Here is a 19,116-nt window from a genome sequence, read left to right as displayed (position 1 = left end):
CTGGTGGCTGGGCTCCGGGGCGGTGATCAACTGCCTTCTGGAAGGGCAGCACCATCAGTCCTCATGATGGACACGCTCACAAATCGACTTTTGGAGTCAACAAAAAAACTTTTTTTTCCCCCTCTGCTGGTGAAGTATGAACCGCCAGAGCCGTCACCTGGAATTACGGCTTGTCCTCTCTCTCCCGGTCCAAGGTCGATCCATCTATCTGGAAGTGTCGCTCGACGTCAGCTCCTCTCCGTCCTGGAGTGGTGTCTCCTGGTGGATTTATTGTGATGAAGATGCCGACTGCCGTCATCGGTCCGTGCCACTCAGCCGCGCCTGCGCTGCAGTTTGACTGAGGTTTTCTACATTTATTATTCATTTGATTGACTCCTACTAATCGCCTCGCAAGTGGAGGAAATGAATCATTCCCAGAATTCCTGTCAAGGCTCCGTCACGCTGGGCTGTGGCGTCCGTCGGAGCCAGAGAGGAGGAGAGCAGAGGCTGGGTGTTGGGGACTTTTATGTTGGCTGAGTTAAGCACGTATGGCCCGGGTGGTTTCTCTGTGGGTGAACTGCGTGAGTGCCCCCCTCCCCTTCCCCTGACACCCCTCTATTCGACTCATAGGAAGAGGAGGCGAATTACACAGCAGGAAGTGGGCACCGTGAGCTCTATTAAAAGGATCCTCGTAGAGTTAGGACAGTGCTGGCAGCAGGGATGATGGTGGAGGTGGAATCTGATCTGTCACACCGAGGCCGTTTGTGTTTTGTATTTGCTGAGTGTGACTCAAGTACAAGTTCCATCATAGTACCTCATCCCTGTGGAGGGATGTGGAGCTTCTTCATCAGTGAGTTATCTTTGCCTGTGGCTGTGAGGGTTTGCCAAGTCTTGGCTGAAGCAGGTGACCGGTTCAGCGCCCCCTGCAGGTCTCTACTTCTGATCGCTGTAGTGTCTCATTGCTACGGTAATCTAGCTCCTCAAGGGAAGTCCATGTCTGCAGCTTCCAGGACCTGCAGAGCAGGGGCTCTGAACCTTTTTGATCTCGGGGCCCATTCAAGTCACAGAATTGATTCATGACTCTTGATTTCATTTGTGATCAATAACCATGTTTAATCTACTGACACGTAAACAAACCAGAACCTTGTGAAATGACATGAAACCATTTGATCATCGCAAAGATGTTTGTCAGCGAAAAGTCCAACCAGCAGCAGAAGCAGGTGCAAGTCATGTTCTTACACGTGATGCAAGCTGTTGAGAAAATTGGAAAAACTGAATGCAGTTCTTAATAAAATAAATATGATAAAATCATAACTAAATATCCTAAAATATTGCCATGAAATGGTGTCATTAATTTTCAAAACTGCTTCAACAAGTGACAAGTCACTTTCTTTATCTCTGTTTCTTTCCATGAAATTCTCCATAGCTGGTAACTATCACAGACGTGCAGCTGTCAAGTCAATTCAGTGACGAGAGGCGGCTGGGCGACGTGGCACGGCCCAGAGGTGTACAGCAAAACAGCCCTTTAGGGGGCGTTTTGTTTTACACCTCTGGGTAAAACCTCAGTGATTCCTAACCATGGGCTCCAGCCCTACGGTTCGATGGTAACGATCATCTCAACAGCAACTTGACGGCTCATCTGGTGAAGAGCTGCGTGAAACTGGCCAGAGAGGCCCGACCCAAACTCTGCGTGAGTGTCCCAGACGCCATCTTGATTTCAGCACCTTATCTTGTTACCGTGTGCTGCACTATCGATCACTTGCTTTGCACCTTTCTCAGCGCGAGCTCACAGGTTTGCACCGTGTTTAACTCACTCATTCTGTAGCCGTCAGTTCACTGACTCCACTGATCATCGAAGTTAGAGGTTAACAAACTGCTTTGCGGTGGTGTATTCTCAGCCTTGTCTTGAAACCCTCCCCTTCCTCGCTCCGCACCTCGCACCTCCTGGAGGGCAAAACTATTCATGGAAGCTGGGAGGAGATGACCACCACATTACTGTCTGTCCACAGGGACGGGAGCAGGAACACAGCGACTCTCACTCGGCTGGAGTGGACCAGACTCCACCCAAAGTCTCATGAGCAGCCCTCCTGAGCAGACACTGGGGTTTCGGTCAGTGTGCTGAGATGGTTAGCTCTCATCACTAGATGCTGTTCCTGCTCACTGGACTTCATTACCGCCTAAACCATCAGTAATCACGCTTGATTCAGACCTTGCGCTACATCACCAGTCAAACGCGTCGTGCTCGCTCGCCCGTGCCGTCAGGCTGCAGTGGAAGCAGTTTTCGGCGGCGTCCGGCCTCGGCCAGCTAATCCATCCCTTTAATGCAGGGCATTACGGGGGTCTGTGACTTCCTCATTGGCTAATGGCTAGATTAGCATGGAACAATGGGCCGTGCTGACACCGTCGCAGTGTCATGCGTCGGAGCCCAGGCTGCACGCCGGCTGCTCTGCCGTGAGTCTAGCGTAGTAAACAACCATGCTGACGACGGATCTGTGGAGGGAAAGGAAACCACTCACCCTCATGTTTGATTGGTCCATCTCTAGCTTTGATGACGCCATCGATGTATGTTGCTGGTGGTGACCCAGTCGGGTCAGTAGACCTCCTCCTTTGGCTCGACATGTGGCGCCACTCACTCATCTTTGTCTCGTCCTGCTTTAATGTGAGGAATTCCATGGTGTCATGCATTGAAGGAAAACAAGTCAGACACACAGTTTGTCTGAAGGTGACAGTTTACGCTGCCGATCATGGGATGAAGCGCCGAGTCACCGGTAGATGACCCAAAATATTCAGCCAATGCTGTCAGGGAGTGGCAAGAAGGTGTCAGTCGATGATGGTGATGTTGAGTTCACGACCTGTTGGCGAAACATTGGTGGGTCATTTAGCTCTGAGCTTCTGCGTGAGCTGGAATATCACTTTAGACAACAGAATATTGTTTATTTTGCATCGCTTTGACAATAGCACAATAAATCACCATGGTGTCTATATTCAAGTTTTTATATCACCTGATTTAAACTGCAGCTCTTTAAATGTCTTGACAATATTTGTATAAGAATTTGAATTTTATAAGAATTTCAAGTCCATTCAGAGTGATGTAAACCCTGGTCATTGTGTGGTGAAAAACCTCCCTGAACCAAAGCAAACGGATGCTTTTGTTTGCTTTGGTTCAGGGAGGATTCCTCCATGTTTGTTGTTGTTGTTCTCATCCTAGCTGCCACGTGTCTGCTGCATCAGTGGGATCAGTGGAGCAGGAACTCCTGCACTGACAGAGGTTCCCTGGTGTCTGGAAAGAACACTGTTCACTTAAATTATTAAATATTTTATTGTGTTTTTTTGTTGTAATTAATGAATCCTAATTAAATTGTTAAAGTCCCACCACTAATATTTATATTTTTTGTATAACTTGATTTCTATTTATGATAGTATTTTCAGCTGGTTCAGGTTTACAGTGAGGTGTAGACTTTGACATCATTGTGATCCAGCCCTTAAGGACTCGCTAGTGTGATGCTCGTCTTTGTACAGTCTTCACAGAGAAACAGTCTAGCCGTGCTGGAGATGTGGGCGTGGTCTTTCACTCTCACACCGTGAGACCTCAGCCCCGTGGCCCTCGGAGACTGGAGAGTTCTTCCAGGTCCTCAGGACCTTCATGGACCTGTGTTCCAAGTGGAATTCCTTCTTCTTTTCACAGATGAGAGCTTCTCTGAGACAGAGGTTTGGGTCCTAACTGCCGAGCGTTTGTGTGACCGGGACCTGGTTCATCAATTCTCCACAAGTCAGTGGCGTCACCAGCAGAGGCTCCGGCGGTGTGAGCACGCAGGAGCGAGTGGGACGTCTGACCAGTGGATGTGAGTGAAGAGTGAGCCAGTCGTTCCTCCTCCTTCAAGCTAATTGATAGCTTGAATTTTGAATGAGCGTTTGCCTGGTTATGACTCTCTTTCCTCTCGTTCTGTTCTCGCTGGTCTGGTCGGAGGCAGCGCTGTGGGGAGGGACTGTGGGCTTGATGGAAGGCTCTGTTTCAAGGCCGTGTGTTTGTCAGGAGCCACGTGAAGGAGACCAGGCTCTCATGAGTGCACGCGTTTGTCGGAAGCTCTTGACTTTGATGTGAACGGAGTTCGTTTGGAAACTCATTGAGATTGTTGGCAATCACGACACTTGTTCTGTTGGAGTGGCTGTGACTGCTGAGGCATGGCGGCGGCGCGGCGCTCCTCTCTCTGGGAGATGAGGCTGCACTCGTGAGTGTTGGCAGTAATCCAGGCAGTGGCCACTACTCTGGTCCCAGCTCCATATCTGAGTGTCCTGCATGAGATGGTGGACTCCTCAGTGTTGACCTTTGTGAGCCAGATGTGAGTAGGTTCTTGTCAGCTCAGCGCTGGAGAGTGGATCATCATCTGGTGAAGTCGGAGTGCAGCCCAGTAATCCACGTGTCACCCTGATCTGGAGGTGATTCCATGTCCCACCAAGACAAGACGGTGGGGATGGGCGATATGGACAAAGAAAATGTATCACGCTAAATGTTGTCATTTCGACGATAACGATAATTATCAGGATAAATCCATGTTTATTCTCTTCCATGTGTTGGACACTACAGTCCCTCTTGAAACTGTTTTATGATGAAACTTATCAGTGGAGTTTGTCTCCAACATCATGATTTGTTGATGTCTCAATAGAACAGTGAAGTGCGGAGATGAGAAACTCAATGTTTCATGTCTCTGGTAGAAGCCGCTGGTGTCTGACAGGCTGCTCTGCCAGCTTTATTTAGGGGTTAAATGGAGCCGTCTGTCTGCTGTATCTCATGTCTCTGAACAGTTGACTTGAACTATGGAGCAGTCTGGACACATTTCCTAGATGCTACTGAAGAAACATTAGAAACCATCAGGTGAAGAAATTATCATGGCGCCAGATTCTATTCTCCAGATCATGATACAAACTCTCAGTCCTTTGGCCTTATTGAAGATGTCACTCAGACTTTGAGGCTTTAGAATTTGTTGATGGTCCCTAACTGATGGCGGCTGGTAGCATTAGCGCTGCCTGTGAGAGTGTGTCCTCCATCAGTGAAGCCTCATGGGGACACGGAAGAGGACGCCGCCGCCAATATCCAAGTGTTGTCACCTTGGCAGCGGGAGAGCTGCATGTGTTGATGTGAACCAAGGCAGAGGAGCGCGTCAGAGAACCTATGAGGACCACTCCATCTCATCAAAGAAACAGGGATCCAGAGACTCGAACTGTGTCATGATCAAAGGTTCCCTGGATTCAAAATCACTTTCAAACTACCATGGTGAACCAACGTCCACCACACTCTCCACAACTGTCATAGCTGTGTGTTTATCAAATTTTGCGTGAGATGCAGAATTGTCATCATGGAGATTGTGTTTGGCGGTATATCGTGTACCATAAGTTAGAGCCCATCCCTACAAGCCGGAACACTTCCTCAGCAGCCAGAGGATTCTTCACTCCGTACTTCAACAGTGACCACACCAAAGTAGCCCCTCATCCCGGCAGAGACCAGGCGTTTCTGTAGTAGAGGAATTGTGGTGGTGGGATTAAACCACTGAGATATTCCCGTTCTCCACCGGTGCCTGCATGTAACTGCTCGATTGAGGTCGGACCCGGAGATCTGAGGTCGCCTCGAGGCTGGAAATAATCCCAGGGAGAGCCCTGATCCTAGAGCAGTAAGAGCACCAACGTTAGTGTAGCTAGCAACCTCTCAGTCACTGGGGTAACCTGAAAACATGTTCCTAGCTATTTGGAAGTAAACCACTACTCTATAATGCTGGTTCTAAAAGTGGGTGGAGGTCACGAGCGACAAGACGTAGTGGACAAAGTTGGCCAAAGAACGAGTGTTGCATGAAACCGAAGCGGCCTTCACCGCTGGTGTCTGCACAGTCCGTCCAGACCTGAGGGCCAGCGGGGTCTCGACGACCCAGTGCTGAGTCAGCTGTTTGTGAGGGCCCCCCGGAGATGAGCCAGCAGCCGGGAACACCGTGATGATGCTCCTCTCGTGTCACATGGCTGGTGCTGCCCCCAGTGGAGAGCTCCTTGATAGAGATGGTGCGTCTGTCAGAAGAGGAACAGCTTGAAACTGCACTGCTTTTGATGTTGCAGATCTATTTTTAACCATCTTCCGCTGGGAATCAAATCAGGTGGCGCTCTGGGAAAGACTCTGCAGGTCACACGGGACGACCGTTTCAGCAGCCTCTTCACCTCCTCTCGTGTGTTTCGGGATCCAGGCCAGAACAAAGCAAGTGGGAGGCTCCAAATATAAACAGCGTTTCACTCACTACCTGCAGATAAAATAGCAGCTCTGATGTGAGACGGAGCTGGAGCCACGGCAGATGTAGCCAAGTCTTCTGTCTGCGTGAAGCGGAGAATCAATACAACATTCACGTCAGAAACAGTGAACACAGCGCTCTCCCAGTGGGGACCATCCTAAACACATGGTTGTTTTTAACTCAGTTAGTTTTCATCCTCAAATTCAGGGTTAACCAGGAAGTATTTCCAGGAATTGGTCCTCAGAAGAATAGCTAAACCGATGGCACACACACACAAATCTTGCACCAGAGTTTCAATTCTCCTGCTGCTCCCTGCTTCACACTGTAATCCTCCCTCTCGCTCAGATTATTGAGGCTAATGTTGTAAGGATCTAACACGGAGATTATCAGTCGTGGGAAGCTCCCCTGAAGCACCAGCAGCACGGACGTGGGACCCGTCTGTGGGACCCGTCGGTGGCAACTGCAGGAGGGCCTCCACAGTCTTGTTTCACTCCCTGCTCCATGCCTCCGTGTGACCTGACCGACTCCTGACCATGTCTCATTAGACTCCCTGCACGGAGACGCTGCGTGTGGATGTTGCAGCAGTGAATTACACTAGGTGGCGCTGTCACTCACATTCTCGTCCCCCTCTGAGTGAGTAAGTGGAGCAGAGCAGGGGAGAACTGTCATTGGTTTCTGGGTGAAGGGACTGGAGTTGATATTTTTTGCAGCGATAATGTTACATTCCCTGTGCGCCACATCGGTGGTGCCAATTGTAGTCTATTGGTAACCAGCGATACTGAGTGGTTCTGGGAAATATTGACCACAGCATGTCCATCCGGTTCTGCTGTCAACAATGTTACATTTGGGCAGAGCAGCATTGGCCCCATCATTCTTGAATAAGAAGCTGTGTTACGGTGACCTAAACAGTTCCCATGATGCTTTGCAGTCCAGTCAACCAATCACAGGGCTGCAGAGCATCATGGGAAGTCCCTGTTACTGAGCTTCATATTGAAGCAGCCTGACATGATGGCTGAAGAGGTTCGTTGTGACGCTACTGCAGTGTCAGTGAGACGCTGGAAGAGACATCAGAAATATTCATGAACTTTATTTTCTTTAACCCCAGAAGACAGAAAGCTCGGTGGAAGTGACCTCCTGATGGTGCAGATCCAGGCGAGGAGGCTTGCTCTTTGGGATTCGAGCTCATGGTTCATCCCGGCCGCCACGGTTCAGCAGTGAGAGCGGAGCAAGTGTGTGAGTCAGAGCGAGCCTCCGTTCCACTGAAAACAGCAGCGGGGGGTGAAGTGCGGCTGCATTATCACAGCTGGGATCAGCTGTAGCGAGGCTAGTTACCACGCCGCCACATAAATACTCCGACACCTGCTGCTGAGTCACCTGAGAGCTGGCGTGGAAACCTGCCTTTCAGTCGGCAGGTTGACTCTCAGCCCAACATGCTGGGGGCGGAGCTTGTCCCAGCCACTTGGGGCGAGTCCAATATAGAGCAGGGTTTCCGCCACGTGTTAATGTAACTGCCGAGGCTTGAACAAGCGCTGCCAGAAACTCACTCTAGCAAAAGTATTTAAACTGGAAACATCAAAACAAAGGGAAAACACCTCACGCATCATGGAGCTGGACTTGGACATGATGGTTTTCAGCCTGTTTTTCACAGAGAAGTCACGAAACAAACCTGTAGTCTGTTGCTGGTGGAACTCAGGTCGCGCACCCTGTCAGACATATGAAGAGACAGACCGCGTGAGGACGGCTGCAGACTGGAGGGAAGTCTGTTCCCATGGATAGAATCTAGTGTTTTTATTGTCACCAACTCAGAAGATGCCAAAACTTTCCCCGCTGCCATACACTCACCTCCATTTGATATTTGACAACACCTGTCAAAACACGAGGTGAAGATTCAGAGATGAGTCCGTCGGAGGGGCCTGTGGAGAAGTTTAGAGACCATGTGAGGAAGGGCAGATGTTTGGAGAGGAGAGACAGAGTTGGACCAAGGGTGGTGGAGATGAAGTTTGTAGAAGCTCATTTCACCAATAATAAGTCTCACTGCGGTTTATTTCTCGTCGCTCAGACCATGCAACGATCACAAAGCAGCTTCTCCTTGATATGTGTTTGAGACAGTGTCGCTCCAAACTGAGGTAGATGGTTTCGTCAGACCGGAGCTCCAGACTGTGAATGAATCTGGAGATGGCAGGTGTGAATCCCTCTTCCTCCGTGTTCCTCTGAGAAGGTCCAGTGCTGACCTTTCTTCACTGTCAGGTCAGCGCTGAAGCTGATCTGGTGTTTGGATTTCACCTGCAGTCCAGTACGGCTGTTTAAAGTCTGGGCCATCAGACGCTCTGGGCGGGCCGGGGTCGGCCCCCGGGCCTTGACTTGGGACAGGGATAAATGAAACTGCTGACCAAGTCTCTGGAGCCCCAGTCGTCCCTGTACTGCGCGGTGATGAGAAATGTCCCAGCTCACAGCGTCCACTCTTATCTCCTGCAGGCACAACCCGGCCGCCCAGGGAAGGAGAGGTCCCCGGTGTGGATTATAATTTCGTGACCATCGACCGCTTCATAGAGTTGGAGAAAAGCGGAGCGCTGCTGGAGAGCGGAACGTATGAAGGTAAGAATTCTGCCGAGTCATACTGAACTGGGATTATGGTTCTTGAATTTGTCGGCGGCTCTGAGGCCCGGCGTCTCAGGGAATCTCACGCCGCACATTGCCTTCTCAGCACTGGTCTTCTTTGAGGCAGAAGTGTGGTCAGTCATGGTGAACATCAGCTCTCATACTGCAGCGGGAAATAAACACACACACACGGCAGCTGTAGAACAAACCCATCTCGTCCTCAGAACATCACTCTCTCAGAACACTGTGTTTGTCACACTCACGGCGAGGAGGTACACGCCTGGACTCAGGAGCCTGGAGAGAGAGAAGACTCAGATCCAGCAGCTGTTCTTCTGAGCATCATCACAACAAACGGTTGCTCTTCATCCCTGTTCCACCTGGTTCCTCAGGAGAAACACAACTCTCTCTTCTCTTCTGCTTTGGTCATCCTCAGAAGCAGCATCAGCTCCTCTTCACTGGTTCATTGGTTTCTGACATCTGATAAAAGAGAGTTGTAGTGGAGGTCCTCACAGAGAGTCTACAGGCTGGACGGTTGTTTTGTGCCTCACTACATAGTGTGTACTCCAGTTCACAGGTTTGCACCACAGACTGTGTGTTTGGTGGGGGTCTGACCTCCACTCTGAGTTCCTCACTGACCTCCTTGTTAAGTTCCTCTGTGAGCTCTTCGCTGAGTTCCTCACTGAGCACCACATTCTGAACTTCACACTGACTTACACAATGAGTTCCTCACTGAGCTCCTCACTCAGCTTCTTCCAGAGTTCCTCACTGAACTTCACACTGAGCTCCACAATGAGTTCTTCAGTGAGCTTCACACAGAGCTCCTCACTGAGTTCCTGGCTGCGCTTCTCCCAGAATTCCTCACTAAACTTTACTTTGAACTTCAGACTGAGCTCCTCACTGAGCTCCACACTGACTTCCGCACTGAGCTCCACACTGACTTCTTCCCTGAGCTTCTCACTGAGCTCTACCACAAGTGAGGAGAGGGAGCAGATGTTGCTCCTGTCTAACCAGAGCACAGTGTAGACTGCAACAATGTGCTGATGTTTCTTTGTTTGGGACCGTGTCCTGGTCTCACAGGGGCTGTGTGAATGTCCACGTTACTTCTAGTGATGATGAGGTGCCACCTCACAGCACCTCAACTCTGCCACACTAGATCTGCTGGTGCTACTGTGACGTAGTGTCTTGCTGCTTCTGCTGTTCACGTCTCTGCTCCTGCTGTTTGCTTGGAGATGTTTCAACACCTGTCACTGACGGCAGTGCCAGCGTCTGTGGCTCCTCGGTCTCCTCTGGTCCTCCATGTTGGCTCTTGCAGTTCAGCCTGAGGCCGACTCACGACCCGAGGTTCTGATCCTGCCAGTCTTGGCTCATTTCACATTCCAGCCTTCATTTTGTAGAATCAGAGCTGCGTGTTTGAGTTGTACCTTCGAAGGCAGACAGAAACCTTCTCTCCCCACACTGGAAGAATGAAGCGGAATAAAGGAACACGGGGAGCCTTTGGGGGGTTGGACTGGTGGGAACAGACTCTAGCTCTGTCAGTGAAGCGCACCGTCACCGCAGGTCATGGATCTTTGCCGCGACTGACTGAGGCAGCGGGACCGCTCGCAGAACCATGTGACCGTCGAGTGATCCATCGCACAGACCACCATCCATGTGCACGCCCCAGCTGACGTGCACAGCTGGTCCTGAGCCAGACCCAGTGAGCAGGATTTGAAGATGGAGGCCTGGCGCTCACGCTGCCCTGTGCCTCTGGTGTCAGTCCTGAAGCCTCTTGACTCTGAGAGCCAGGCTTCAGCTGCTGCATGACCCGGCTCAGTGTGGTCCTCCAGACTGCTCCTCCCACCTCAGCCATCCTCACTGCAACATGTGGGACTGGGTCTAAACGTCACGGATGCTGAGACACTTCACACACACACGCACACACACACACACACACACACACACACACACTCATGGATCTCTCTTGTGGGGACACTGTGAGGTTTCTCATGGCCATCACCCTTTCCCCAGCCTCTCCCCCTAAACCTAACCTGAACCTGGACTCTGAATCAGACCGAGACCAAGTCAAATCAAGGCTTAACCTTGTGGGGACCAAAACCAAGGAGGTGTTTTTCCAAGAGATGGTCCCCACAAGAATAGATTAAACCAGTTACGCACACAGACACACCGGTTTGTCGCACCATCTTTGTCAGGGCCTTTCCTGGCCGTCACCCTTTCCCCAGCCTCTAAACCTGACCATCCGAAACACATGGCTCACCTGAACCAGAACTCTGAACCAAACTGGTACCCAGTTAGAATCACCCTGTTATTTTGAAGTTTGAACCCTCAAGCTCATGTTTGGACCTTGTTGGGTTCAGCCAAATGTCCCGACAAAGTCATACGGTAGTGTACACACACACACACACTGTTTCGTCATAACTTGAAATTTGAACTGAAACCAAGTCTTTTGAAAGGAAACTTTATGTTTATTAAGTTTTAACATTCTTGACAGTCACAACAACAAAAGATACAAAAAAGTTTAAAATAGTGTCACTGGTTACAGTATCACAGGTATTGATACATAGTAGCTATATACAACTTCTGTCCAATGGGGTCCAGTTTTCTATCGGTGACTGATTGGTCAGTCCGTTGCAGCAGGTTCTTTTTGTCCCTAAAATAACCAGTGGGAAGCCTTGGGAAACATTGATGGCCACAGAAGAGGAACCTGGTGAATATGATGCGGCTCCAGGTGGAACACGACCTGATTGGCCGAAGCAGTGGTTCTGCACTGGACGGCTGGAAATACTATCTTTTCTTCACTTCAACGTGTGAAGTGTATTTGTTGCTGCGGAATAGTGTGATGTCATCAACCAGCAGCAGCCTGGAGGCCCTGAGGATGTTCCAATTATGGAGCGAAAGTCCATCGACAAAAAATCTTTTTTTTTATTTTGGAAGTTTCCTGAACTGACCGTCACCTGCACAGTCAAGTGGCCAGTCGCTTATTTCAACGCTGGAATCGCAGAGCTAATCCTGGAAAGACTGGCTCTCCTGCGCAGTCGCACAATGCCGGCAGCAAGGTTTGGTCTGGCTGCTTCTCATGTTGTCGGAAAGCACGATGAAAAATGCACCGTGGGACGTGTGCATTCATGATGAGAGGAAGTCTTTTGTTCGCCGCTCTTTTTAAGGCTGACTGCCGGTGAATATCGCTCTTTCCCATCGGAGGAAAACAGGGTTCTTCAAACAAACTGCGACACCTGAATTGAAATGGAAATGCTGCATTTACATATAGAGAGGAGCGATATGAGAAGAGAAGTGGTCAGAGGGAAGCTTCCATCCAGAAGTGAAAACAAGGTTCAGCCAAGGAGAGTGAGGAAGCTCAACCATTACACGGCTTTTTCCGGTTTCTTCCGGAGACCCATCAGCTCCAGGACAGTCACTCAAGACGTGACCCGGTTCCACACCAGGTCGTCGCAGCGCTTGTTTTCACTGCGCTGAGTAACAGTTCTGTGACTGTTCGTTTTTCCATTGTGTGTTGCGTCCGAGTGAGCGTTCATTTCACAGACAGACGATCTTTGATGTTTCTTCAGCTCGGCAGTTTTTGTTGTTGATAGTCGCTGTAACTGAATCGCCGGCTCCTCGTTTCAAGTCTGTGCTTCACTATGGGAGACACTTTGTCTGTGAGTAGTTATACTTAAAAGATGAATGTTAACTACTTTGTTGCTGTAACTTTCAGTTTTACAATCCATATTTGGTGCACGAACGTGCATGAAGGGCAAGGAAAGTGCCCTTTTTTCAAATCTGCAAGTCAAGTTGTTGGCTGGCTGTCTAGCAACACAGTGGGTCACGTGTTGTGAGGACAGCATAGCGCTGCTCAAGATTTTCGTCTGATCGTCGCATTTATGAGTCGTGGGGGCAGCAGTGTCGGTGCAGAACCTCAGAAAATATCATTTCACCCAGCGACCGTTGGAGCTATGAGCTAGGCTGAGCTGAGACTTGGTCCACTGTGAACTAGAAGCTGGTCTCCTGCAGGACACTTGGAGGAACACTGGTCTGGTCCAACTGAGGCTGCAGAGCTGATGCTACTAACCGTGTCCTTCTGGCTTAGACTTGGCAGCTATGGGTCGCCAGGAAGGGTCAAAGCTGCTAACTGACTAAAGTGCTCTGTGGTACAGACCACACCGCTCGGTCGGGAGGTGGGGCCCCCTAGCCGATCTCCTCTCACCTTCTGTGACTCCAACAGGAGTGGGCCTTGATTCTCCTGAAGATCCAGTCTCCCCCACAGGTCCTTGTGAGGAACTGACCTCCTTCCTTGGATCTCCTGCCAAAGTTGTGGTGTGGTTTGTGACTGACAGGTGCGGCGGAGGTGTGCGCTCCCCGAGTGCGAAACTGTTCAACCAGAGGAGATCTGTCTATAAATACGAGACTCTGCGAGAAGAACTGTTTGATCTTCTAAGATGAAGATGTTGCTTTGCTGCTGAAGAGAGTGAAGGTTCATTATCTGTCTTAAAGGTGTCAAACACTCTGATGAAGTGATGCCACACATGGTGCGATCATTGTAAGTGATGTGTGGAATCAGAATGTTTCCTTGCACCGATGCTGCTGTCGGCCTCAGTGTTGCCCAGGAAGGGAAGGGCAAACTTCCAGCTGCCGCTGGATCCACCGCTGGGCGTCACCTTCAATAATTAGTTTAGGGGTTAGGTCTCTTTATGCCAGCAGATGTGCCAGCGGCACCGCCTTCACCTCCTCTTCCGTCTCTTTCAGATAACTTCTACGGCACCCCGAAGCCTCCAGCCGAGCCCAGCGCTCTGCTGCTCAATGTAACGGACCAGCTGCTGCCGGGCGCCAGACCCAGCTCCGAGGGCAAGAGGAAGCGCAACAAGTCGGTCAGCAACATGGAGAAGGCCGGCGTGGAGCCACCGGAGGAGGAGGAGGAGGAGAGACACGTCGTCAACGGCAACGGAATAGCCGTCACGCCAGGTGAGCCCCGACGTGCGCTGCAGTCAGGGCGGCACAAGGTCGCGACCCCGGCCTGCCAGGCTCTGCGTTGTTATTTAAATCACAGTTGTGAGGGTTGCCTAGCAACAAGGATGGTACAGACTGGCTTAGTCATGGACTCAGAGGAGGCTTTCTGTTGCCAGATATTTGTTATGTTCATTTTTGTACCTCTGTTTCTGAGACATCTCAGGACATGGGGAACCTGACACCCGGTCATCTGGGTGAGGACTGGCTCAGGTCCGAGTCTTGCCAGTCACGCAGAGGTCATTCCTTCATCAGACTTGTGTGCGCCGTGAACTCAGCGACGACAAGGGTGGAGTCAAGTCGGCTCCACGATCAAGCCGATTGGACTTCCTCACGTCTTCTGAGCAACTTTTTGAGATATGAGAGAACCTACCATGTCGCTCTCACCTGTCTGAACCAACGGCACAGGCTGCATCCAACATGGCCGCCATCTGATAGTGATGTCGGGACATTTGTTTGGGTTGGAGTGTCCAGAGACTTACACACATATACTTGTCTCTCTGTCCTTACGAGGACCTCTTGTGGTCATAACCCCAGCCTCTCCCCCTGAACCTAACCATCCAAAACACATGGATCACCTGAACCAGGACTCTGAACCAAACTGGAACCCAATAATGGGGTGTATTCCAATTCCTTCCTCCATCCTCAGATCTCAATCTTTAACCTTCAGAAGATTTGGGTCCTTAGAAATGGGACGCTCCTTAATGCAGGTACGTCCTTAGCCTGCTGGGGGCAGCATGACACCAAAGCAGTGTTTCCTCTGTCAATTCAGAAGAAGAAGAAACATTTACAGGATCAGAGAGGATGCCGTCTGCAGCTGTGTTTTTGTCTTTTATATCTCCATTAGCATAAAAACATGTACATTTGCGGCTCGGTCTCTTCGTTTTCGACGCCATCTTTGATACTACGCAAAGGATTCTGGGTATTCCTCAATACCCAGGAGGTCGCAGAGTTTCTCAATCTTGTTCCTCAATTTAACGTCCTAAGAATTGGGACAGTCCTTGCTCCTCGAGCATTTTTGAGGCTTGAGGTTGAGGATGAAGGAAGGAACACACTGGCCCAGTTAGTCAGACGTTCTCACCCTCAAAACTCTATATGGACCACCCCGAATATCCTCATAAGATCAGTGTCTTGCCACAGATTGGTCCAATTACATGCATACACACACTTGTGTGGAGGACGTCCCATGATCAGATGAGTGGATGGCTATGAAAGAGGCATTATGAGCTTGATCTGGCTGATAGCGGGCCCAAACCCATGCCGTGGTCCTGTGACTGTGGAGGCGTCCCGGCAGATCATCAGCACGGCGACACACTTGAGCAGCTCTGGCTCCAGCTCCGGCTTTCAGGATGAGATTTTGGTTTTCCTATGGGAAGGATGTGAAGCAAGGTAGGCTGAGCATGTTCTTCAGACGGACCCTGGGCCGGAGATGTCTGAGGTGAGGTTTAAGTGGAGCAAGAATCCAGCTGAAGGACAGACTGACCTCTGGAGGTCTTTAGACTTGAGAGAAGCATTTCACCGGACCCAGGTGTGTGTCTTGGGTTCACTTGGTCTCCCCAGAGATCTTCCAGATACAGTGAGACACTTGGTCTCACAGGCAATAAACAACCGCTCACTCGCTTCCTGAATTGATATTTATTCAAGCTCATTTGATGAGTGTTTTGGGGGCGACGTGGTGACTTGCTGTATACAGAGAACTGTCCGCATTTAATGAAGCATTTAGCTGTCGAGTCAAGTAAACAGGCTGCTGAAACTGGACTGTGATCCAAAGCTCGGTTTCATAAACATGAAGATTCTTTGATCAGCAAAGCTTCACTCAGAAGTGAGGCTCAGCCTGACGCTGCAACTCCATCCTGTCAGTGCTGTGAAATCTGTGATGCTGTTGGTGCAAAACTCACATGGATTCACTCACAGTCTTTCTATACACTATAGATCTATGCTGATACGCTGACTCGTCCTTCAGCGCTGCTCCTCCTCCCCTCACACTCACAGTGAAGAAGCCGGTCAAATGCTCCACTTCCAGCTGTTTCTAAACCTCATGCTCCTCTAATGTGACCACACACACCTTCACCACAGAACCATGGAGCGTTGCTTGTGGGACCCGACAGGCCAAAGACTGTCTGCACCGCAGAGCTAACAGAGCTAGCGGCTAACATAATGTCTCAATTCAAAACTTTATTGACACTCGTAGACTGGCACAGTTTTGGTTTAGAAGTTGACTAAAAAGCAAATGAAGAACCAAACAAATTTGCTCTAAAAAGTGAAGAGAGAAAGTATCATTGTTGAACTGAAGAAAGTTATTTGTCCTAAATTGTCAGATTTTTGTTTCTCCTTTTGGACCGACACTGACCACAAACTGAAAAGTCAGTCTGAAAAATACACGTGAGATTGTAATGAAACTGAAACAATTATTTAAAATAAGTAATATTGCCATATTGTCCACCCCTTTCTGTAGACATGTTTAAACAGACAGGTTTTCAGCAGTTTCATATAAATATTTTCACAAGTCAAAAGGGATTTTCTGCAGGACTTTGGACTGAGCGTCTGTCCTTTCGTGGTGAGCCTGAGGTTTTTATGAACCAAGTGTTGAAGAAGGTTGGAAAACTCACTGCTCTCCGTGATGCGACTCTGCCTCAGCTGTCGGACGCTGGTCTCACCCCAGCTCACCCCCTCCGTCTGGCCTCTCTCTGCGCCCTCTCAGTGACCCACCCTCTTCCGTTGTCTCCCCAGAGTCTAGCGAACATGAGGACAAGAGCGCAGATGCTCTGGGCGACGGCGGCCAGCAGAGCGGTCCAGCAGATGCCACCACTGAAGGTTGCCAGTCCCCCAAGATGACCCTCCCCAAACCCGAGGAGAACGAGGAGCTGGGGCCGCTGCCGGACAACTGGGAGATGGCCTACACGGAGAAGGGAGAAGTTTACTTCATCGAGTGAGTGTCTCAGCTCAGGGGGGGCGGGGTAAAAGGTTGGCGCATAAAGACAGCAACAAAACAGCATCTTAAATGACTTAAAGAGCTTCTTCTGCGTCAGAAGCCCGCGCTGGCTTTAATGACTGGCAAACGCTGAAGTCTGGAGGAAACAAGTGTAATTCATGCCTCGCTTTACTGCTGCTTTACTGCCACCATAAAGGTGAGTCTTCATTACCCTGAAATACGACGGCGCTGGGACTGGGTGTCACTAATGTGCATACATGAGGCCATGTGCTGGAGTATATCATCCTTTAATGAAGCCATTACGCAGAGCGCGCGACGCCGTCGGCCTGCGGGAAGCTTTATGACATCAACAGGCTATTTTTAGCAGCAGAGCCCCTGCGGCCTTGTCTAAGTCCCAGCGGCCTGAAGACGCCGGAGCTCCGACAGAAACCATAGTGTTGACGTTCAGACACATGTTGCATGCGCACGTCTGCTTCTCACGCTCTCACACACGACGGTATCTCCATCCTTGTGAGGACCTTTGATGGCCATCACCCTTTCCCCAGCCTCTCCCAAAAACCTAACCATCCAAAACACATGGCTCACCTGAACCAGCACTGTGGAACCAAACTGGAACGTAGTTAGAATCACCCCGTGATTTTGAAGTTTGAACCCTCACATTGAGGCTTGACCTTATGGGGTCCAGCCAAATGTCCCCACAAAGTCATACGGTCCTCACAAGGGTGGTGTTTTGTCAAATATCGGTTGTGGGGACTGGCAAAAGGTCCTAACTGAGACCCAAATGTCCCCACAAAGGTGTTTTCTAAGAAGTGATTCTTAACCATAGGGCCGGGGCACATGGTTGGGCCGCAAGCGCCTCCTAGAGGCCGCTTCAAGTTGTTTTGTATTATACCTCTGGGCTGCGAGATGCTCAGTTTTAATCCATGAGCCTCGTATGGTGGCAGTAGTGAGTCACTGAATTGACTGGACAGCTGCAAATCTGTGAGAGTTACCAACTATGGAGAAGTTCTTTAAAATGATAAAGATAAAGAGTGATGGCGCCCCCAACAGTGAAATCTGTTCATGAAAGCACCTGTTGAAGCAGTTTTGAAAATGTATTAGAACATTGTATGGCCATACTTTCATTTACTTATATCTTCTTTGGAGTTTAAATAAAGTATATTATTTTTATTTTATGATATTTAAACATGGTTTTATTATATTTATTTTATTCAGAAGTGTATTCAAGTTTTTCCATTATATTTTTTTCTTTTTTTTCTTTAGTAATTTTGATGAACATGACTTGCAGCTGCTTCTGCTGCTGGTTGGACTTTTTCATGACAAATATCTTTGCGACGATCACATGGTTTCATGTCATTTCGCAAGGTTTTGGTTTGTTTACGTGTCAGTAGATTAAATACGGTTATTGATCGCAAATGAAATCAAGAGTCCTGAATCAGTTCTATTACTTGTATGGGCCCTTGGGACATTTGTTCTGGGAAAGCTGGGCCCCGAGATAAAAAAGCTACACAGACTCTAGCTGCAGATGACTGTGTGCGATGCCACGAGTCGACTTCTCGCTGCTTCAGGCTCTCACAGCTTATGCTGTGAACACAGTGCAAATGATTCCTGCCAGCAGGAGGTCGACCTCTGTGTGAGAGGTCTTGGTTTACCCACGGAGAAGGGTTGCCGGGAACTGGGAGGGAGACTCGGGTGAAGGACGGAAACAAGTTAGCGATCCGTCTGAAGCCATGTGATGTTCAGGCTTGTCTCTTCAGCAGTGGTTCAGGCTCTTCTGTTCTCAACTCAGTGGAGCTCAGGTCACCGCGAGCGCCTGACTTTCCTGAGAAAATGGTGGCCACAAGCTCCCTCCACACACATGGTCAATGCCAGGGGGCACCAACGATGATAAATGGAGTCGTCACAGCAACCATCTGATCTGGTTCTGACTGTCGAGTGGATGGTTGCCTGACCGTGGGCGTAGGTTACGGGCGCTTTATTGACATTAAAGTGCTAAGATGTGCTGTTTTCCTCCCACTTCTTCTTCTTCCCACTTCCCTTCGAATCACCTCGCCACACTGCTGACTGGCTGTGGAGGCGGAGCCAAATTGTAGCGATCAACCACTGTGATTGGTTGACTGGGATGCAAAGCATCATGGGAACTGTTTAGGTCACCGTAACTGAGTTTCTTATTGAGAGTGTGGGGACCAATGCTGCTCGACTCTGTGTCCCATTGTTGATGGCAGTTATGGCTGAACATGGTGAACTGCACTCACTGAGGAGACACAGTTTGTCTGCACCATTTCATGGAACCTTTCAGTCCTGATAGATGCGCACTGGGAATGTAACTTTATTCCTGTTAAAAAA

At 49.7% G+C, this 19,116-nt stretch overlaps 1 protein-coding gene across 9 annotated transcripts in view; it reads left to right on the top strand.

The window, feature by feature from the left end:
* magi2a (membrane associated guanylate kinase, WW and PDZ domain containing 2a) overlaps nt 1–19,116 on the top strand; it is a 138,677-nt gene that overhangs the window by 79,794 nt on the left and 39,767 nt on the right. For all 9 annotated transcript variants that reach the window (XM_053863817.1, XM_053863820.1, XM_053863819.1 and 6 more), the window contains exons 3-5: nt 8,721–8,840; nt 13,581–13,796; nt 16,569–16,767. In XM_053863817.1, coding sequence (XP_053719792.1) covers nt 8,721–8,840; nt 13,581–13,796; nt 16,569–16,767 — 535 coding nt within the window. The remainder of the gene's footprint in view (nt 1–8,720; nt 8,841–13,580; nt 13,797–16,568; nt 16,768–19,116) is intronic.

This window comes from Synchiropus splendidus, chromosome 4 (assembly GCF_027744825.2).
Source record: "Synchiropus splendidus isolate RoL2022-P1 chromosome 4, RoL_Sspl_1.0, whole genome shotgun sequence".
Lineage (NCBI taxonomy): Eukaryota > Metazoa > Chordata > Actinopteri > Syngnathiformes > Callionymidae > Synchiropus > Synchiropus splendidus.
The sequence above is the reverse complement of the archived record's forward strand: the minus strand, read 5'-3'. Positions and strand labels throughout refer to the sequence as shown.